Source organism: Centrocercus urophasianus, unplaced genomic scaffold (genome assembly GCF_019232065.1).
Source record: "Centrocercus urophasianus isolate 14NV4802_14NV808 unplaced genomic scaffold, USGS_Curo_1.0 seq_23, whole genome shotgun sequence".
NCBI classification, from domain to species: Eukaryota; Metazoa; Chordata; class Aves; order Galliformes; family Phasianidae; genus Centrocercus; species Centrocercus urophasianus.
In genome coordinates, this window is record NW_024884789.1 from 2,455,265 (window position 1) to 2,475,897 (window position 20,633).

The 20,633-nt window shown below is 42.5% G+C and overlaps 1 protein-coding gene across 1 annotated transcript in view; it reads right to left on the reverse strand.

Moving 5' to 3' along the window:
* The window catches only part of ALDH1A3 (aldehyde dehydrogenase 1 family member A3), a 35,171-nt gene that overhangs the window by 13,007 nt on the left and 1,531 nt on the right, over positions 1–20,633 (reverse strand). Inside the window, exons 2-7 of the mRNA XM_042824571.1 lie at positions 18,609–18,713; positions 12,446–12,586; positions 9,646–9,775; positions 9,097–9,158; positions 6,270–6,398; positions 3,495–3,608 (exon numbers count right to left, since the gene is read on the reverse strand). Coding sequence (XP_042680505.1) covers positions 3,495–3,608; positions 6,270–6,398; positions 9,097–9,158; positions 9,646–9,775; positions 12,446–12,586; positions 18,609–18,713 — 681 coding nt within the window. The remainder of the gene's footprint in view (positions 1–3,494; positions 3,609–6,269; positions 6,399–9,096; positions 9,159–9,645; positions 9,776–12,445; positions 12,587–18,608; positions 18,714–20,633) is intronic.

A 20,633-nucleotide genomic window follows, 5' to 3' on the forward strand; every position in this document is an offset into this window, starting at 1 on the left:
GAAAGCTATGGAAAGATATAGACATTTTGGAGAGCCATTTTGAAAGGGACTCTAAGAATTGTTTAGTTTCAACTCTCCTGCTAGCACAAGGTTGCCACTCACTTAGATCAGGTTGCTCAGGGAAAAACCTGTGTCTTTCTGACTGTTTGGGCTGAGCTGCTCCACAGTGGACTTATATCCCTTCCAAGACAATATCTGACAATATCAGCAGATAAATTCTGACCAGCTTTGCTGTAGCACTCACTGCACAGCAGCCTGCTCAGCTAATCTGATGGAGGTTATCTGGCCAACTCCCCTGAAGAGAAGGATTTACTCTCATTTCACACTGTAATCCATATAACAAACCAAGGGTATTTCTCCCCAGTTCCCTAGGAAAAAAACAAAAACAAAAACCAAAACTGCTCACATGAAGAGCATAAATCAAGTGTCAGCATAATTTAGTAATCTAATCTTGTTAGAGATAGTATGGATTAAAACACTTCAGGAGTTCCAGTTAATAAGCATTTTATTTTAGGTATGACTTTATTTTTCATCTGCTTTTCTTGTATCTTACCTTGGCATATAGCAATCAACTTCATTTCTGCCTAAAAATGTTGTTGCCCTGCAACACAGCTGTGAGCAACGAAAGCACGTGATGACATCAAACCAAGTGGTGTAGTTGACACAATAGAAGGGATGCCATTCAGAGAGACCTGGACAGGCTCAAAAAGCGGGCATGTGAAAATCCAAAGAGGTTGAACAAGACCAAGTACAAGAAACTGCACTTTAGTCAAGGCAGTCCCAGATAGCATAGAGACCAGGAGAACCCAGTGAGCACAACCTGGCAGAGAAGGACTGGGGTGGGATCCTGGTGGACAAAAAGCTGGACATGAGCCAGTAATGTGAGCTTGCAGCCCAGAAAACCAACAGTATCCAGGGCTATATCAGCAGAGGGGTGGCCAGCAGGGAGAGGGACGAGATTGTCCCCCTCTACTCTGTCCTTGTAAGGCCCCATCTGAAGTACTGCATCCAAGCCTGAGGCACCCAATACAGGAATGATGTGGAGCTGTTGGAGAAGGTCCAGAGGGAGGCCATTAAGATGATCAAAGGGCTGAAGTAGCTCTCGTATGAAGAAAGGCTAGGAGCTGGGCTTGTTTAGCTTGGAGAAGAGAAGACTCAGTGAGAGGAAATGTCACTGTGGCCTTCCAGTACTTGAAGGGAGCTTACAAGCAGGATGGGGAACCAACTTTTTTTACACTGATAGTGATAGGACAAAGAGGAAATGGATTTAAACTAGAAAACGGGAGACTTAAGTGAGCCATTACAATGAAATTTTTTGCTCTGAGGGAAGCAAGGCACTGAACAGGCTGTACAGATGTGCCACCCCTGAAAGCATTCAAGGTTGGATGGGATACTGAGCAGCCTGATCTAGTGGTTGGCAACCCTGTCCATGGCAGGACGGTTGGAACTAAATGACCTTTACTGACCCCACCAACCTAAACCATTCTGTGTTTCCATGAGGCAGCTAGCTGGCAATTCTAAGTCAGCATTTCTCATGGTTTGCCCTCGTAACTCAGGTTGGAATCCTGAATGTAGAAGTACAGATCAGTCCTAATCACTTAGCAGCCTAACGGTAGAGACAGGAGAAGTGATACATCATGCTGCAGATGAACGTAGCTACGCAAGAAGTGTTACTACAAGCTAGCTGGCCAAGGAGGAGCAAGTCAAACTGAGGGAAAGAAAGAAATCTAGATGGGAAAACTCTCATGGAGTCTAGTCTGTCATCAGCATTTTCAGGCTGGCACTGAGCCCAAGCTGGGGCTTAAAAACTAAGTCAAAATGTATTTTGAATTAGCTTTACTTCCTGGCTCAGAAACAGTAGCATTATGCTGCAAACACTGCAGAGGTGCAGCTGAACTCACAGATGGGTGGAGGGGGAAGAAAATGCTTCTAAATCACACACACATTAGCAAAGAATCCATCTCCCTTGGTGCTTCCTGCACACCCATGGATTAGAAAGACAAGCACAGCATCTATAGGAGCTTTTTGTCCATAGGCTCCAGCAGCTGAAGTTTTCCTTATGCCCCTAATCCACTGGATACTCCTTTTTCATTAAAAACCCAAACAGATTCATGTGGGCTGAAAAAGTCTATAAACTCTATTGTTTTCACACAGCCAGCATCTAATCTGGGCTAAAAGCTTATGATCTAGGATTTGGAGAGAAGTATGTATCTGGATAAGCTCTGAGATTAGGCCAACTATCAAGAGAGTAAGAGCTCACTGTGAACTTTTACTTTGAGTTCACATTTGTTCCCATTATTTTTTTATACAGAAACAGAGGCTTAACACACACCCTCTTTTGGGTTAAGTTAAGCAGTTAGTATGTACACAAAGCCACTAGATGGTACTGTTGTTAAATGCAATAGCTTTTGAATGTTTAGTGATTTACCTTTATTGACCAAGAATTCCATTCAAGGTAATTAGCAATAATTAAGTAACTTGATTACACTCTGCAATTATGAGTATAGGCATTAGAATGCACAAAGTCATCAAAAGATCATAAAAATAATATCATTCAAGGAAATAAAAGCAAAGAGACTACGTTTGCCTTAACTGAACCTATTGGTGTTAGCATTTCCATTCTTAGCACGCTGCCCCTTCTTCAGGGTTTGTGCATAAACACTGCAAGAAAAAAAATCTAGAATAGTGAGTGAAAAAAAACCAGTCACATTTATAAGCATGCTTTTGTTTGAGAAATTGCAGCAGCGATTATTAGAGACAAATTCATGTGCGTGTCACAGCTGTATCTCAGTTCTATAGACCAGGCCAAGCCATGCATTCTATTCCCCTACACAGATGAGGATGGCTGTAGGTGTCTGATATAGCAGAGGCCTCACTGCCACCCCCCTCCTATGCAAGGCAGCTATTGCTGTTTACAGGAAAAACAACAAATAGAAAGGTGCTATACTGTGCAGGTCTCAAAAGACACTCAAATGTTAATCCCATCTCCATCACTGGAGGAAGCTGTAGGCACAGGGCCATGTTTTCATTTAAGTCCTAGCTCAGAGTTAACTAAAGCCAAGGAAGAATTCTTCAGGGCTCTGAGTGACATGTTTTCCAGTTACACACATATGCAGGGCAGGATTAGCAAGCAAACTTGCCCAGAAGCTCCATCAGGTCAATGACACGATGTTAAATAACTGCCAATTACTCCTGTAGACTGTCTTACCTTGTGTCAGAACATCTATTACAGATCTTATAGATATGTGGCAGTTTGGCAAAACCCCAGTTTCCAGAGGTGGGATTGTCACAAGCACAGGAACCGGTAGTAAAAAGAGATGGACCTGACCTAGACAAATCCTGAGCACTTCTGAGAAATCCTGTCTCACAGAGCACGATGGAAAATAACGTTGGAAATAACTGATATTTCATTGGTATTATCTACTATGAATTGCTGCCTTAAAAGCAAATACAAAGAGGCACAGTAGGTGTTTTATAAGGAATCCATCACCTACCTTTGTCGATCCAGTAAAAGCAATTTTATCAATGCTCTGATGGGTAGAGATGGCTGCTCCAGCTGTGGGGCCATAGCCTGGCACAATGTTCACCACACCTGGAGGGAAACCCACCTAAAATAGAGGTTAAATACAGCTTTGTAGAGAGGGATTTAAGGGATTTTGAACACTCAGAAGTCTCTCTGCACTCTTGAGAGCTGCAGTTCAGTTCCCAGGATGCTTGAATTACTTGCCCTGTATTCTTATGGATGAGGACCAACCCTAAAAACAATCACAGTAATTTCTACAGCATTTCCCTTGCAAACATTTCTATAGCATTTCTAGGAAGGCTGTGCAAAACTCCTTTACCTATGTAGCCTCATGGAAGATAAGTGAGCAAAACATCTTAGCCTTTAATAATGAACAGCACCACCTGAATTTACTAATCTCACTGAAATCAGGTTAAGGGCACAAACATTCCCCTATTAACATACAAGAAACAGATATGCAAAAAAAAAAAAAAAAAAGTCTTTAACATGCCTAGTGAATGATAAAGTACTTCAAAGCATATGTAGAACTTAAGAACTGCAAGCTGCAGACAAGGAGCCCAAACTACATACATGAGTATTTTCCAGACTTTCCAGTAACACGGCTGTGTGCTATCAGCTGGAATAGATATGGGTGAAAATAACAGCCATGCCTAGGAAATGCCAAGGCTCAGTAAGAATTCTTGGAGGAGTCCCAATGTCAAACCGAACAAGAGCAAGTCTTTTGGCCAAACTTGGCCCCCAGGTACTTCTTTGCAGATGGAGCCAAGGGGTAAATGAATGAAAGTTTGTTTTGAACAAAGGTTGACATTTGTGGTTCTTCAGGGGCCAGAGGGATTAAGAAGTCAGTAAAACCTCACTAGATGATGGGCCTAATAAAACAGGAATACAAGAGCAGATGGTAACAGACGTATGCCAGTTTCCACCACATTTACAACTTCGATTATCCAAATAGTAATTTTGCCAAAAGAGACAAATGGTAAAACTTCAGATGAAATTCTAGCACAAGGAGAAGTGTGGGACTTACTGGTCTGTTCTTTACTTCCTGAAATAATAGTTTCAAGGATTAAGCTCTTTGAAGCTAGCCCTTCCCTACCACTGATTGCAGAGGCAGTTTTCCCTGCATTTGCTAAGAGTGGAATGGCAGAATATTAAACGTCTGCTTCTGTCCTTTTGCCCTTTCCACACAAAATCTCAGAACATGAAGCTGTTCCTTCCTAACACAGAAAACTGAAATAATTGTTTATGTTTATTGTTTACCTTACAAAAAAAATTGCTTTAGTAAGATTTTTTTGTTTGTTTCTTTGTAAATCAGGGCAATCTGATTCTACTATGCATGTGATAATAATAAGTGACAGTTCAATAGAGTTTGCATTTTGGCTAATGAGTTTTCAGAAAGAAATATTGAATGTCAAACTGTGCAAGTAATGGTGTTTGGAGTCAGCAGCAAAGCCACAAGGAAGTAAAAATTGGTTCAGGTCTCCCTGAGCTAAATTTTTTTCCTGTTTTTCTGCAAAAATGCAAGCCAAAATATTTTGGCTGGCCTCATGTTATTTCTTTCAACCAAACACATAGCTTTGCTTGTATACCAAAAATCACCTGTATCCTTTTAAAGATTAAAAAAAAGTTGAACTTGTTCTTCTAAAAGCCCTCAAGAAGACTAGCTGGTTTTGGGTGGAGAAAGGGACACCTTCAAATCAAATTATTCTGCCCTAATTGTACTTCTGTATTGAAGCACAACTGCAAGAAATGGACAGCTTGGACTTCAGCTCAAAATATTAACCTTACCAGAACAGAGCTGCTTTTTGTGGGGAAATGCTATACAAGTGTTCAAAGAGCTGTATGTCAGAATGACACGCAAAAGATCAGTTGCATGGCAGGGCTACCAGAAGTAATGACAACTGCACCCTATGCTCACTAAACTTGTGAAATCTTATCAAGTCAATGAGCTGCAGGAGACACTTAAGATGAAGTGCTTTTGCACTTCCTTTGCAGGCAAAGAAGCCCTTTGTGTCAATTACTAACATTTCATCTATCCAAGAACAGACAGAATCATCATTAGACTGAGCCTAACAAACGGATTTTTCCAGTTGAGAGGCAAAAACATACCTCCAAACCTTTTAGTTTTCATTCACAGTTAGTCATGTAATTAACTGTAGGAGGCTGAGGATGTATTAACCAGTCCTGGAAGGTACTGTGCACCTCCCACCATATCTGTAACTAGATCTGAGGGCACTTTGGATCCTACCTGACAATACCTAGACAACACTCTGAGATCTCAGCTTATTACCCTCCCTCTGCATCTATATAGGAGTTGGCCTTAAAGACCAGATGTAGCTACATTCTTCTTTAAGCCACGGAAATATGAAGAATTGTTTCTTATGGCAATCACTATCTTTTTTGAATTATCTCACTTATAAGCTCACTGTTGTCTATCATATTCCTTTTTGTCCCATTGCCTAATAAAACTGAGCTTTAATTTTTTTGCTCATTTGGGAAAGTAAAAGACAAAGAAGAAAAATAAAAGCATCAGCAGCTTCCTAAAGGAGGAGGAAAGCCTACAAGTTCTGTGCTCTGTTACCTGTCATCCAGCCCCTGCCAGTCAGGAAAGCCTTTGGGAAAAGAGGCAGAATACAGGTCATTCTCACACCTCATCATATACTTAACAACTTTCAAACCTACTCAGACAATTCAAACTCTTACGGTCTCAGAAGAAAAGTACCTAGGTGTGTTATTCAGGTTTCCTTACCTCCTTAATCAGCGAGCCAATGTACAGTGATGTTAGAGGAGTTTGCTCAGCTGGCTTAATAACCAAAGTGTTTCCACAGCACAGTGCTGGTGCCATCTTCCAAACCAGCATCAGCAATGGGAAGTTCCACTGCAAGAACACAAGGTCATTTGGATCAGCCACCTACTCACTTCCACACAGCACTTCTCCCACCTTCAGACAGCTCAGGGAGAAACCAACAACTGGGAGCACAGCCATAAAAAAAAGTGTGTGTTTACAACACTGCATTTTCTTGGTCTACAGAGCATATCTTCCTGTACCACACTGAGATCCCAAATATTGTTGGCAGTGCTCAAGTTAACTCTAATTCGAACAAATCTTTGCAACCTCATTGCTCACAGAAGTCTGATCACACTTTAAAATTTTGTCTGTTCACAGAAACCATGGTGAAGGTAGTGTTCTGATGCATCACTTTCGTACAGAGTCGAGTACAGAGGGAGAACTGAAGTTGCTCATTGAAAGAAACTCAGTTTTCTGTATTAGCTAATCCCTGAGGAGTTAGGAGTTGCACAGTATCATTCATTTCCAGGTTTATAATTAGAAAGCTTCAGTGGATTGTTCAGTCATGAAAGTCCAGGGCAGCTCTTAGTCTCCCTCCATTCTGTAAAACGCTCCTTTCCAATTAGTTTTCTTATTTGGAATCAGGAACAAGTCCACATCAGCTTCCTCTGTGCTAATCTGTCTCATGGTCATGTGTATTTGTAGATTTTGGAGCCTAAGCAAGAAGTGGAAAAATCTAGCTCACACTGAATCTCAGTAAAGGTCATTTGGCAACAGAAAGGATTTCTTCATTAAAAATAATTAAGGCTGCTTTAGGGATGATGGAAGTGGGCCAACAATAAGGGGACTTCTTGTCAAGTCTCAAGCCGCGGGCCCTCAGCTAGCAAGAAAGAAGCTAAGCATGTTAGGAATCCACAAATTCACACTCACAAATAAGTTAACAGTTTAGATTTTAAGAGATGAGTTCTGTTGTAACCCAGAGATAAAGTGGAACTTCAGTCGATTTGCTGCTCTTCAGCTTTTCTCTCCCCATCTTCCAGACCTGTCACATTTCAGAGATTTCTCCAATGGCCACATTCTATGATTTACCCATTTGTCTTTTTCTCCTAAACCTTGCGAAGGCCTGAATTCTCATCTTTGGCCACCTGCACCTTCACTACTTTTCTATACTTTCAGAGCACAATGTGACTCCACTGAGACCTTTCTATTGCAGAATGGCTGGTGAAAGTAACAGAAACAGATATGAAGGCTGCCTAACAGTATCACCCTGGGATAAAGTTCAGTCATACGATGCACCTTCCAAAAAGTGCCCCTCACTAGGAGGGTTGTTTAAGCATAGTCAAGCCACAGTAAAAAGGGAGGATTGTTAATTGGCCTAGGGAGACATGCAGAACAGTGACAAATCCTTTTATATCAGGTTGGAGTAATCACATCCACTGACTGATTGTGTTAGAGATCAAACTGGAAAAAAAAAATTGAAGAGGATTTGTTCTAAGTAAACTGGAGACAGATGTGGCTTTGTTGACCCCAATCATGCTTTTTGCAAACAGTGTTGAACTTGAGACAAATCTGGTCTTATTATTGTATTTATTGCTAGTGTAAGGCCCACCTGAAACAGTAGAAGTCCCACTATTTTCCTTTCAGTGGCCCTCCGAAGCACCCTACATGCAGGCTTTTAAAATGATCAATTCCAAAAGTGCCAAAGGTGGCTTAAGTATAACAGTGAAATATCTTTTAATTGATGATCAATTATGCTTATAACACTAATGATCATTGTTGATATACCTAATGTTTTGATACTGCATCACAAGTTCTAGCTGCTTACAAGCAGACACTTTGCTTGTTCAAACAGAAAAGCCATGCAGGTGTCATTAAGCCAAATGCCTGATAACTAGTAACAACTGTTTCCCAATTTGCCTAACCCTCATAGGGCAAAATGGACTTTACCATCTTATCACCAGGTTTACAAGCTCAGTCCAGCTAAAGGAAAAGGTAGAATTTCTCCAGATGTCTTTGGGAATTGGTCCAGACCTGGTATCTGCAGGGTCCAGAAAATCCCAAACCACATATGCATTTTATCTCATCTCCCTTATAACCTGATCCCATGGGTCAAAATATTCCATGGACTCCACTGATCCAAGTATCCAAAGAATCTTGGCACACCACCACTTGCTTCATGGCCTGTAGGATACCATGTTCAAAGCATTTTACAACCAGACGGGAATGAACTATGTCTCCCATAGAGCTGTAAAGTCTTTCTGGTTGTCTGTTTAAACAAAGCAAGCAGCACATACTAAAACTGGAGGTATTTCAAGAACCAGCCACACCGTCCCCTAAGCAGAGAAAGAAAGCTCAAGGAAAAACTGCATTCAGTGAGATTTGATCACAGAAAGCTCAGAGAACAGCCAGGAGTTATTAATAATGGATATGTTCTGAAACTCCAAACTATGCATCAGCTCTAGGCAGCAAGAAGCGAGTACATGTAATGACAAGATGGTTGTCCTAGCAGTGGAAGAGTCAGAGAGCTCTGACTGCTCTCTGGTGACTGCTGTCATCCTTAGAGAGGAACAGAGCAACTGATTAGAAGACCCACCCTTCCACTGCAGAAGATTTTGCACTGCCAAGAGCAATTGGCATGGGGGTAAAACAAGAAACTACATCAAGCAACTGAAATGGGAGTTCACTGCAGAACAGCTGCACTTAACTAGGAATCAAATGGCTGCAGTACAAGATAGGGAAATGCACATACACTTCCTCCATTTCCAAGGGCACCATTGCTGTTACTTACTGGAGTTATAGCTCCACAAACACCCATCGGTTCATGCCTGGTGAAACAGACAAAGTTTTCATCTGCAAAACAAAAGAATAAAGGAAAAAGAAAACACAGTAAAAATCTTTGCTTCTACAGGAACAGTTAAGATGACTGCAAACAGAGAGGTTGGAGACAGATCCAAAACCACATTAGACAAAGAATCCTCTCTCTGCTGATCTTAAAACACACCTCCAGGTGACCTCAAATAGAGGAGGATCCGTTTCAGAATAGGTCCAAGGGTGCAATGTGACTGCTCTAGGTCTGTAGTCTAGAAGACCTTTTGAAAAAACTCAACTATTAGAACATTTGACAGTGTCCTTTCATTATTTTCCCAGAGATCTATCCAGGCATTTATAGTCCTCATCTGAGTTTGAATCTCAGAAGATACCACTTAAAATCCACCCTGAGACAGAAAATAAATGCCTTCCATTGCAGGTTTTCAGAAGCAGATCTTTCCATGCCTGTCACTTGTCCAATCAAGCCTGATCCCTTTCCAGTCCTGATTTTGGGTGTGAAGAAACTTACCCACAGGGATAGTCCTGCCCTGGATTTTATCAGCCCATCCAGCATAGTATCGGAGTGTCCTTATACAACCTTCCAGATCAATGAAATAAGCCTGCAGAAAAGGTTTTCCTGTGTCCATTGTTTCCAAAGTCTGGAAAACAAACAAACAAACAAAATCCAACAAATTATGTGCATTGTCAAATACATCCATAGTTTTTTCTTGAAAACAAAAATATCTTTCAGAAAAACACTCTCAATTTTCTTGTGTTTTATGCTGTGGAGACAGTTTCCTTCCCTCACTTTAAAGGAAGATCTAGTTAGTACAAGTCAGGTAGAATAGAGGCAGCTGGACCCACTAACACTGATACAGGCACAAGTTGCTTTGCTCAATCACTGCAGTGAATGCACACTTTCTGTAAGAGCCCAGGAGGTGGCTGTGGGTGGGATACAGGGCTGTGGTCTGGAGCACCATTCTGAAGGAACGCAAGTCCCTTGACTTCACTGTATCTGACCTTCTGACACAGATGTTCTGGACTCCAGATGGTGCCACTAAAATCAGCCTGACCCACTTTCCTTTTATTTTTCTGCCTCATTGTCCTAAAAGCAACCTCCAAAATGCCTCTTTTATCCACAGGATGATAGAAAACACATTTTTTTTCTTTAAACAGTGTTCTAATAAAGTAACGTTTGGGCTCGGATCTCTGCTTAGACAACTGCAAGGGAGAAGTTATTTCACTGAAGCTGCACCGACATTGAGCAGCTTTAAACGAAGACCAGTCTCAGACTGCACCCTTCTCACTGTTCTGAACATTAGCTAAGTGAATACTTTGTTCTGCTCAGGTCATTAAAAGGGATATTGGTGAAAAAAGCCAGCACATCCATAAAGGAAGCAATATCCCTTGGTAGATTGAAACATCTTTGTTTACAAATGAAGTCATACCCTGTCATATTCCACAGACATTAAGGTCTAAACAGACATTCCCCTTGGAATGACGAGGATTGTTATCCACTCTGAATGTCTGCTAAAACAACTGATTTTTTAAGTGATTACTTAACATGCAACCAAAGCAGCTAGGGCTGGTTTTTCTTCAGAGAAAGCAGCAATGCCAAGAAACTCGTTCCAGATCAGAAGGACAGCAGAAAGCTTGAAATTAATGCCCTGGTTTGTGGAAAAGGGGGCTGCTTTAAATTTGCATTAAAAAAAAAAAAAAAAAAGGGGCAGAAAATAAACAGAGCGTATTTGCACACACTTATTTCTCCCCCTTATTTGTTGGCCAGAATTGCCTTCAAACCTGGAGTTTGTGAGCCTGTTCTACAGAACTTGGAGGACATCACATGGTTCACAGAGAACATACTAGGGGAAGAGATCTAGCTTGAAACAGTCAAGCAAGTGCAGACTTCTAAATACACCCCACACACCATGCTCTCTCAGTGGGACATCAGCTTAGGAACTCTTGCATCCAACAGCACTGAGCAACACGGAATGCATTGCTCCTGAAGAAGTGCAGAGTAAGAGTGCTGAGTTGAGCTAGTGAAGTACAGATAGCAGCTCTAAGCTGAGAGCTACTAGGAATTGTAGGCACTATTTGTACAAATGTGCAAGTCCAACATAAAAGCTTCTTATCAGCTGCAGAACATCTTAGCCAAGGTCCTACTCCCCTTGTTTTGCACCAAAAGGATTCTTCTAGGACAGGATAGGAAATCATTAGCAGTAGTTCTTGAGTGCAGAAGTCCAAGTTAACACAGCCTCACAGCTATCAAGAGATTTTCCTGAGCCAGTACATTCAGTGGAAAAGTAGCAGATCCCACTTACACACATTCTAAACTTTGGATGACATCCAACAAGAGTCTCTTTCCAGCCCCGTATTTTAGGGGAAGAAATTTGAAGAAAAAAAAAGTCAAATTGGCCTTGCATTTTTGTAATAAGGACCGAGGCAGATTTGGTTGGTTGTGCATTTTTTCCCTCCTTTGTGGTTTATAGGCTTTTTCTTGTTGTTGTCTCAAATATGTACATACTACCTTAGCTAGGAGATGCAAGAGCATTGATAAACTTAAAGCAATAAATATGTTTCTTGGTTTTAAAAATAAAAGTAATTGTAATATCTGCAATCAATTCAATAACCAGCCAAGCTCTTGAATAAGAACTCCAGTATAGATAACTAACAGTCATTGTCTATGATCCCCAGAATCATCCTGCAGAACAGTGAAGATCTAGACTTCTGCCTAGATTCTTCTACCCTTCATGTGGGAAGGGAGAAGGAGGGCTGGGAGGGAAGAGTGCATCCAGTTCCAAAGAACATATACAGTTAGTGCCAGAGCTCAGCAAAGAAATTTGGTGCTGTATCACTGTTGTTTGTTTCTCTGTGTGGGAGGCACTGTTGTTTATCTCAGACTTAAAGGGCAGGCACAAATGTCTTACTTCCATTGGAAAGAGGAACAGGAGCTAAGTCAGGACTGAACTATGGTTCTTCTTTGGAGGAACTGAAATCCATAGTACAGGACTGCAGTAACAAAGCTCAGGCTAACACAAGGATGGGTTAATCCAGGAAGGTTTTATAAACATCACTACACGTACTGAAGCCCATTGACACTGAAAAAGCTATCAGGCATTCCCTACAGCCTAAGGCAATGAGCACAGGAAAAAGAAGAGCTAGAAGATGGGACCATTCTGCAGGATTCCCTCCTCCTTAAGTGCCCTTAAGAGGAAGTAGTGTGACAGGAGATGGATGCAGCAAAATTTTAAAGATGAAGCTGAATTATCAGCCAACAGCTCATCACAATACTTACTCCAGTAAGTCCACTATCCAATCACAATACTTACTGCCAGGATGACTCTGTCTCGCTCTAGAAGATCAGCCAGCTTGTGTAGGAGCTGTCCTCTGCTTAAGGCATCCATCTGTCTCCACTGAGACCCCCTCTGGAATGCTGCTTTTGCTGCTTCCACAGCATTATCCACATCAGGCTAGAGCAGTGACATACATAAGAAAAGGTTAGGTTACAAGGAAGAGGTTGGACAAAGGCAGAGACCCCAGCAAGCTGCTTCCTAGATGATGTTGTGGTGGCTAAAACCAAATCTTCTGAGAAGATCACCTCCATTTTACTCTTGGATGTATAACCAAGCCTGTAAGCCATTTTTGGTTTGGTCTGGGCTGACGAACAACCTGAAAGTCAAAGTATCAGCAGGCTTTTGAAGAGTAATTTTACGCAACTTGTTTGTTTATAAAATAATCCAGAATGATACAGGATGTGACACCAGGGAAAGGACGGAAAAATGAGATCCCAATTCTGTTCCCATTGGAGCTTCCCTAAGCTTGACAGGCTATTGTCCTCCATCAATCAGTCTGGTCCACACAAACGTGGGAAGGAAAGTCCCCCATGAGAGAGATCAGTTTTATCCAAGGGAATAATCATTGCTCAGATCCCACCACTACATCCCGCTTGAATGCATGCCAGTAACAGTTACCATACAAAAACAAAAAGCTCCCTTAAATCCCGGATTGCACTTCAAGATTCTTTTTTACCAGATGTAAGGGTTTTTGTTGTCTAGTGCTCTGACAGTCATTTCACCTACCCAAACTTAGTGCCACTCTCTCAAATGCTTTACTGCATGCAGGATCAAATCTAACTCTGTTTTTGTAAGCTGCTACTTAGGAGGGCAACAAATTCCACCACTTCTCATTAAGCCCAGCAAAGTTTCCTGTGATGCTCTGGCCACAGTACGGCCCTGACTCCTCCTTTCTCCCCTCCACTAACATACAACAACTAAAAAATGCAATGGCAAGGGCAACCTCCTGACTCAATGAAGCCAATGGAACACTGCCATCAACATCCATGAGGCCAAGACTGTACCCCCAAGCATACACAGAGCACCATTCATTCTGTCTTTGATCAGATTCCTGCTCTTTGTAATGTCTGGTGCAGCCCATACTTCACTGCATCCTTCAGCTTATGGAGAAGTCCTTGCACTTCACCACAATAGTAGGAAACCTGCTTTGGCAGGGGGGTTGGACTCAATGATCTCTGGAGGTCCCTTCCAACCCCTACAATTCTGTGATTCTGTGACAACGCGTGGCTAAAGCAGGTGGACTTCAGGCCTTGATTGCTCCTCAGAGCTCTTCACCAGCTGCTCTCATAGATCTTCTCTCAAGGCTTGTCTATTCAGACTTGATCACACTAGATTCAGCTACTGTGCAGACCCAGCAAGGATTGGCTGCTCTCCCACCACAAGAAAGCCTGTTTTGCTCAACCAAGAAAAGTGTTATGGGGAGATACACTTGGCTTACAGCAAGTCATTGTCCACTGAGGTAGCACTTTAAATTTGGCTCTTTCTTCACAAGATTGCACAGTTCTGAAGTACTCTGACATACGCTGCCAGGAAAACTACACCCTTTTAGAAGAGCACTGATGGGGAGACAATTGCAAGAGACCTGAGTTGCTACAGGAGGTAAAGAGTGGCTCTGGTCAAGCAAGCATGGCTATGAAGCAGAGGTAGCAAGCAGCCACCATACGCAGGCAGGCACATCCTGCCTGGTGCCTGTCCCCACAGGCAGAACAGGGCTTCAGAATGGTTTGCTTCTGTGCACTTAATCTGGAATGCCACAGAAGCCAAGAGGCATCACCAGTTACTGTACACTCACACGTTTCTCATCCTTCCTGCTCACATGAGGGCTTAAGCTAAAATAAGACAACATTATAAGACACAAAGCAGACAAAAAAAAAAAAAAAAAAAAAAGGAGAATGTGTCAGGTTTAAAGCAGCAACAAATCACCTCCTGATCAGGCTGGAAGCATCAAGACCTCATGGCCTTGCTGCCACTCTGGCACTTGCAGCACTAAGAATAAGATGGCTGCATGTGCAAAGGACTTCAGTCTCCACTCTAAGCAAAGGAGCACTCAAGCCCTGCTGCAGCTCCTGTAAGTGGTAGTGGTGGTCTGGTGAAGCCCAAAATGTCTCAGCAAAGCTGTCTCTCATTTTGATTGCAAGCTAGGGATACTGTCTGGAACCTCTTCTCCCTAAAATCATTTGTACTGGGGTGGAAAAAACAAAAACAAGCAAACAAAACCATAAAAGCAATGGCCCTTGTTCATCTCCTGCAGAGTCTACTACCTGACATGCTTGTATCTTTGGAGGCACAGCAAAGGGTGTATCTTAACAGATAGAAGCACCATGGTGATACCGTCCAAAAGCCCTGGGGTGAATATTTACTGAAACTGTATTCATTCTCATCCCCTTTTCTTGGATTTGCAGGGCACGCACAGCAGCTCAGAGAGCACAGTCAATATTACAAACAAAAGCTTCCCCAAAACACCCTCAGGGGTAGCACCACCAAGTGAGACCTTGTGAGCTCACACAGTTTCTATAGGCCTGAGAGACCAGCAAAAACAAGGAAGTCCTTCAGGAAGGCTGAAATGCTGCTCTTAATCCATCCTGTTATGACTAGACATTAGGGGAGTCTGAATGGTGTGCTCATTACAAGCATGTTGCAATAGGTAGGCACAATGCGTGACAAAGACAGACTTCTAACTGTCAGAGTGCCAAGGACACCCTGCAGCACACAAAACCACAAAGAGGTCCATGCAACCTGGTGCTCAGTTTTGATCTATACAGATTTATTATTACATAAAAAGCTTTACTAAGAGAACACTGAAGTTGCAAAGTCAAGCAACACAGGATTGGGAAATGCCAGCAAACCTTCATACCCACCCTGGATGTTTGTATTATGATACAAGCCCCAGTTACACAACCGCATGCCATTTTCCCCTGAACAAACTCATGATTTCTTTGTTCTAAGCCATATCCTCCACCTTCCTTCTCTACCTCAAATTCTGCTCACCACTGCTCCGTTTCTATGGAGTCCCTTCTTCCTCTCTCCTGCCTCAGCACCTGGCAGACCATCACTCCAGTGCCTTGGTGAACAGGGAGAATATCTGCAGGAAAAGCCTTGCTCTGCTTCAGGCTCAGTGCAGACAATATGGCTTTGATCCAGATAGTAAGGAGACATACTGGGGATGGAGCACACTCCACACTGACTATCTTATCTGAACTTCATGGGAGAATCCCCACTGTGCACATCCTCAGAAAGGCACTTTTCCAACACAGGCAGGACCGTGCCCAATTAGAAGACATTCACAGCTGAGCCACTCTCCAGCTAGCCCCCTGCAGTCTATGCTTCTCATTGCTCTAACTTTAGAACCAAAATTTCAATCGGCTACAAAGAGCAACTTAACAGTCTGTAGTGTCCCAAACCATTATCTATGGTATGGTGAGCTTGCTGTGTGGAATAATGCTTCTGCAGCCTCTTACCTCAGCCCACATCCATAGTCTGAAGGTGGGCAAGATGCCTGTGAACAAAACATGCTCATAACCCTCTAAAGATACACTACCAAAGAGCAAACTGCCCAGAAGTGACCACAACAGATGATCCATAACACCCATCCTGCTCAGCTCCAGCCATGCACCTTTGCCAGGCAGCTATGTGGCAACTCCTTTAAGAATGGAGTTCCTTTCTCCCATCTTTGCTGGACATTGGAAATCTACTAGAAGAGCTTATCTTCAAGTGTTACCAATAGGACTAGAGATATGATAACAGCTAATGTATTTTTTTTTTTTTTTCCTTGATACAGTAACACAGCAAGGGACAGTAGAAGTTCCAGGGCTGCACCACTTCTGAGGGTCAAAAACCTAATGAGGAAAGTTATCCCTTTTTGATTGTAGCTGGAGAACACTTGAGACACTAAGCCATTACTCTGGAGGCAGGAAGTCTCCAGGTATCCAGTAAAATCATTTGCTGCTTTATATTGTTATTGCTTTTTTTTTTTTTTTTTTAAAAAAAGCTTCTTTTTCCACCTGAAACTTCCCTTTATTCCCCAACTATTCACCAAGAGAAATTGTGTCTTGAATCTTGTGACTAAAGTCTAAAACAAAACCTTTACACCTAGACTTCTAGGCCAAGTTTCAGCACCAGACTTGTTTGTCACCACTGAGACATCAGCTGCCAAATTCCCACCTCTCACAAGCAACCCAAGCAAAACATACCCGGTGTGGCCAGGGAGGGACAGGTTTCTGAACAAGGTTAAGGAAGTGGAGTCCTGCTCCCTGCAGGTTGTGGAGGCAGAGTCAAGCCTGGCACAGCACAGCTGAAGCCAGAACCTGCTACCCTTGCTGCAATACTCACCAACACAACTGAGCATGGCGGCCCAAGGAGACAGAACACTGAAAAGCACCACGACTCACCATTTTCTGTAGCAACAGGGACCTCTGCCCCAATAGATTGGGGTCATAGATTTAGTATGGAGATGATTAAGCTGGCCATGGGAATTCTCAGGGAACTCTGCCCAGAGGGTGGTGGGACATCATTACGTATCACCAGCAGCCTAACAGCTGGTTTGGAACACGTCCCACTCCAATTCTGTTAACTAACCCACTAGCAGGTCTGACTCTTCTCAGTTCCTCATACAAACCTAATTACAGTGAAATTCATATCTGATGTAAAGGGATAGATGAAGCTTTCAGCTGCATCTAGCATACATTCTTGCATGCAATTATTCTACATGCCTAAGAGTCAGGTACCTTAACCAAGTATTCACAGGCAGGGACTCTCCTGCAAGCTGAAAAGCCATCCTTGAATTCAGGCAAGGGCAAGTCTCAAGCAGGCAAGGCACAGGACTGGCCTTTCAGTTCCACCTAAGAATTTTCTCTACCAAGTAATTAAGATGTAGGCTTGAAATACTCATGTAATGCTCTGTAACTGCCTGAGAGACACTTAGCTCAGCGAGTAGTGGAGTCATGGTTTCTGCCTCGCAAAATATAGTTGCGTCAGAGTTGCTTCAGCTCCACTGTTTACATACCACTAAATAGAGTTATGTACTGCCCAGTTAATGCAGAGGAATTACATACATTAAGCTTTGTCTACATCTACAATTGTCCCATGGATTCACAGATCCACCATGGCACTAGGCCTCAAGGACTGCTTTAGTGGCATCCAAAAAGAACAGCTACCTTATGCACCATTTGCAGGTAGTCCTGCATCACCAAACAAGTTTGCTCCCATCTCCAAAATTATCAGGCTCTATTGACCTGCACAGCACAACACCCAGAACCGTGCTGCACTTTTCCATCTAATGCAGCTCTTAGTAGGAGAGGTTCTGCAAGGCATGCAAGCAACAGGCAAGCTTAGATACTGAGAAGAGGACACACTGCCAGTCGCTACTGCAGAGTGGTGATTAGGCAAAGCCCTGGTACACTGGGGAAGCTGTGAATCACCTTCCCATGACATACAGTCAAAAGCAAGTCTTAGGCCAGCTCTCCCACAGAGCAGTCCAGATTGTTTCTTACCTCAGACAGTTACCAAAACCAAGCTGTTACGCCCCAAGCAACTGTACTTACAGTGTACCAAAGCCAGGGACTACTGAAATTCTTCAGAGATATTGATTTCATTTTAAATGACAGTTGTCACATTTGTGCAGGCAGCCAGAACCCATAACACCAGTCAGAAAAGGAAACCATAAGGAATTGCTAGGAGAAAGTGAGCAGTGTTGCATTACTGAGCTGAAGTTTTCCCAAACAGGTTATTTGTTGATCATATTTTTTAAAAAGTGAATTTCAGTCCAGTGATTCCAACAGGCTGCCATGCAGACTGCATGTAAACCACACCAAAAGTGACGAGTTCTGTCAGGGATGTATGTGTGTTGTCATTACTATTTCCTCAGCATGGCTGCTTGCTTCCAGCTCTATAAAGCTGGAATGATGCTGAATCTCATTCCTGCAGTATTTGGTAGGCAGTTCCTATCAGGGAAAGTGACTCAGCTGAGCTAGACAAGACCGATCCCACCCAACCCATGTAATCCTCAAGCAGCACACGCACCATCCCAGCTCCCAGTCTGGATAGCCACATGCCATTAAAAGCCAGCTTTTCCTCTGTATGCTTTATGAAAAGAGAGTAAGCCCCTTTAACTCTTTTGCATCTCCTCTCTAATAACACTTACCTTGTCTCCTTCCTCAATATCACAAATTTTCTCCAGCGTCGAGGGATTGTAGGTAGGGAACTTCTTTCCACTGGTAGACTCATGCCATTCATTGTTTATAAATATCTGAGGAAAGAGCAAAATGAGCAGAACAGGTAGGAGAAGGTCAACACTGATGCAGACAAAACAGAAAAATCACAGAAGTACTCTTCACAGCTCCCAAGGCTCTTCAGCTTCCACTGATGGTGTGTTCAATCCATCTCAGTGAGACTTTATGATACAGACAGCAGTTTTCCAAACTGAGCCAGAAAAATGGACAAGAAAGCCTTCATGCACCCACTTAGTTTTGAGCAAAAGTAAGACAGAGGATGGGGCCCCACACAGTGTAATGCCATAATTTAGCAATGAGAAAGAAACCACTGCTGAAATCAATTTCCACGGGAACGGCAAGAGACACCAAGAGAAACCCATAGGGCTCAGGCAGAAGTTGCCCCTTGTTGCATGCTACAAGCAAAGTGTCTGCGTGCAATATTACTTGGTTACTTGTATCCTGCCCTGGGCTACTTCCATAACTGCCCTCAGCACCACAAAGGAAGGTAGGAACAGGCTTGGTTCTACCCCACTATGCCTTGCCACAGGATAGATTGAGCTTCCCACGTCATTGGAGTCATCTGTGACAAGATTTAAGTGTTTCAAAATATTGCATTTCCAGAGCAAGAACAAACAGTCCCAGCGTTGCGTAACTAAAAACGCATTAAATACTAGAGTGTTGTTACACACTGTAAACAGAACATGAATACCTATATACAATTAATTGATTCAACATGCATCTTATCCACATTGCAATCTAACTTGGCAGTGTTATGTTTTATAAATAAAGATACTTTTTAAATCAAGATTAGATGAAGTAATCTTTATTAGTGGCTGTAAACTAGTACTTTTACTTGGAAGTCTTCCACATTTGCAATCTTGTTTACGACTCTCTATGCACCACCAGGAGATTAATGTTGCATCCCTTACATTTGAAATTCCCACTGCTCTGGGTCATATTTTTTCCTTGGGCAGCTTTTTTCCTGAAAGGAGTTCCTCCCAACTATTTCTGCATAGAAGTATTTGAGACATAACTGGCGCAGATACTGCACTTCTGGTCCCACCTGTTTCACACAGGCTTAGGAAGAAAACACTGCCAGGAAATTATCACATGAAGTCAATGTTAGAAATATTAATTACTATTAGAAATTAAAATGCAGCACTTAAATAATAGGTAGCTATTTCAGGAATAGATAACACTTCCACTTTAGGTTTCCTCTCTTCCCCTTGAAAAAAGTCACAATAAGCATGAGAGGTGATAGCAAGAAGTGTGAAGTTACAAAGTCAGACATACACTCACAACCTCAGTACAGGGGAGTTATTCCTCCACCTCTGCACCAAGCGTTTATTTTACATGAGAAGGCTAAGAACAGAAAGCAACATTTCTATGAGAAATAGTAAAACAAGGGCGACAAGATTCACTATTTTGAAAACTAACAGACATGCTGATGCCATTCTGGGAACCACACAGCACAGCCCAGTCTTTGGTGCCAGGAGTTGAAGTGAAACAGAATAGCGTATCAACTGTTCATGCTGCATACTCCAAATGCAGGACATGAGATTCTGGACAGACCACTTCCATCACACACCCGGGACAAGCATTAAGCTGCTCTGTAAGCAAGATTATTGGTGATAGACTTTCTTCCCTCTCCCTCAGCCCGGTAACTGGCAGAACCAAAAATAATATATTTTTTTGCAAAGCAGATAGTGTGCCATCAGCTGCACACATCTGGTGGAATTCAGAGCTTGCAGAAAACCCCTCCATTTTATGAAGACTGACTGCTGCTCGTTATTTTCTCAGATGCACTGGGGGCAATGGATCGAATATCAAATTCACACTTTTAATTAACATTGTTTCCCACTATAAAGTTACAACCTCGATACTTTTGGTGCGGAGAGTCTCTGGCAAAACTCTGGAGAGTAAAAATTTGGTCTTTAAAACAAACACGGCTGCAG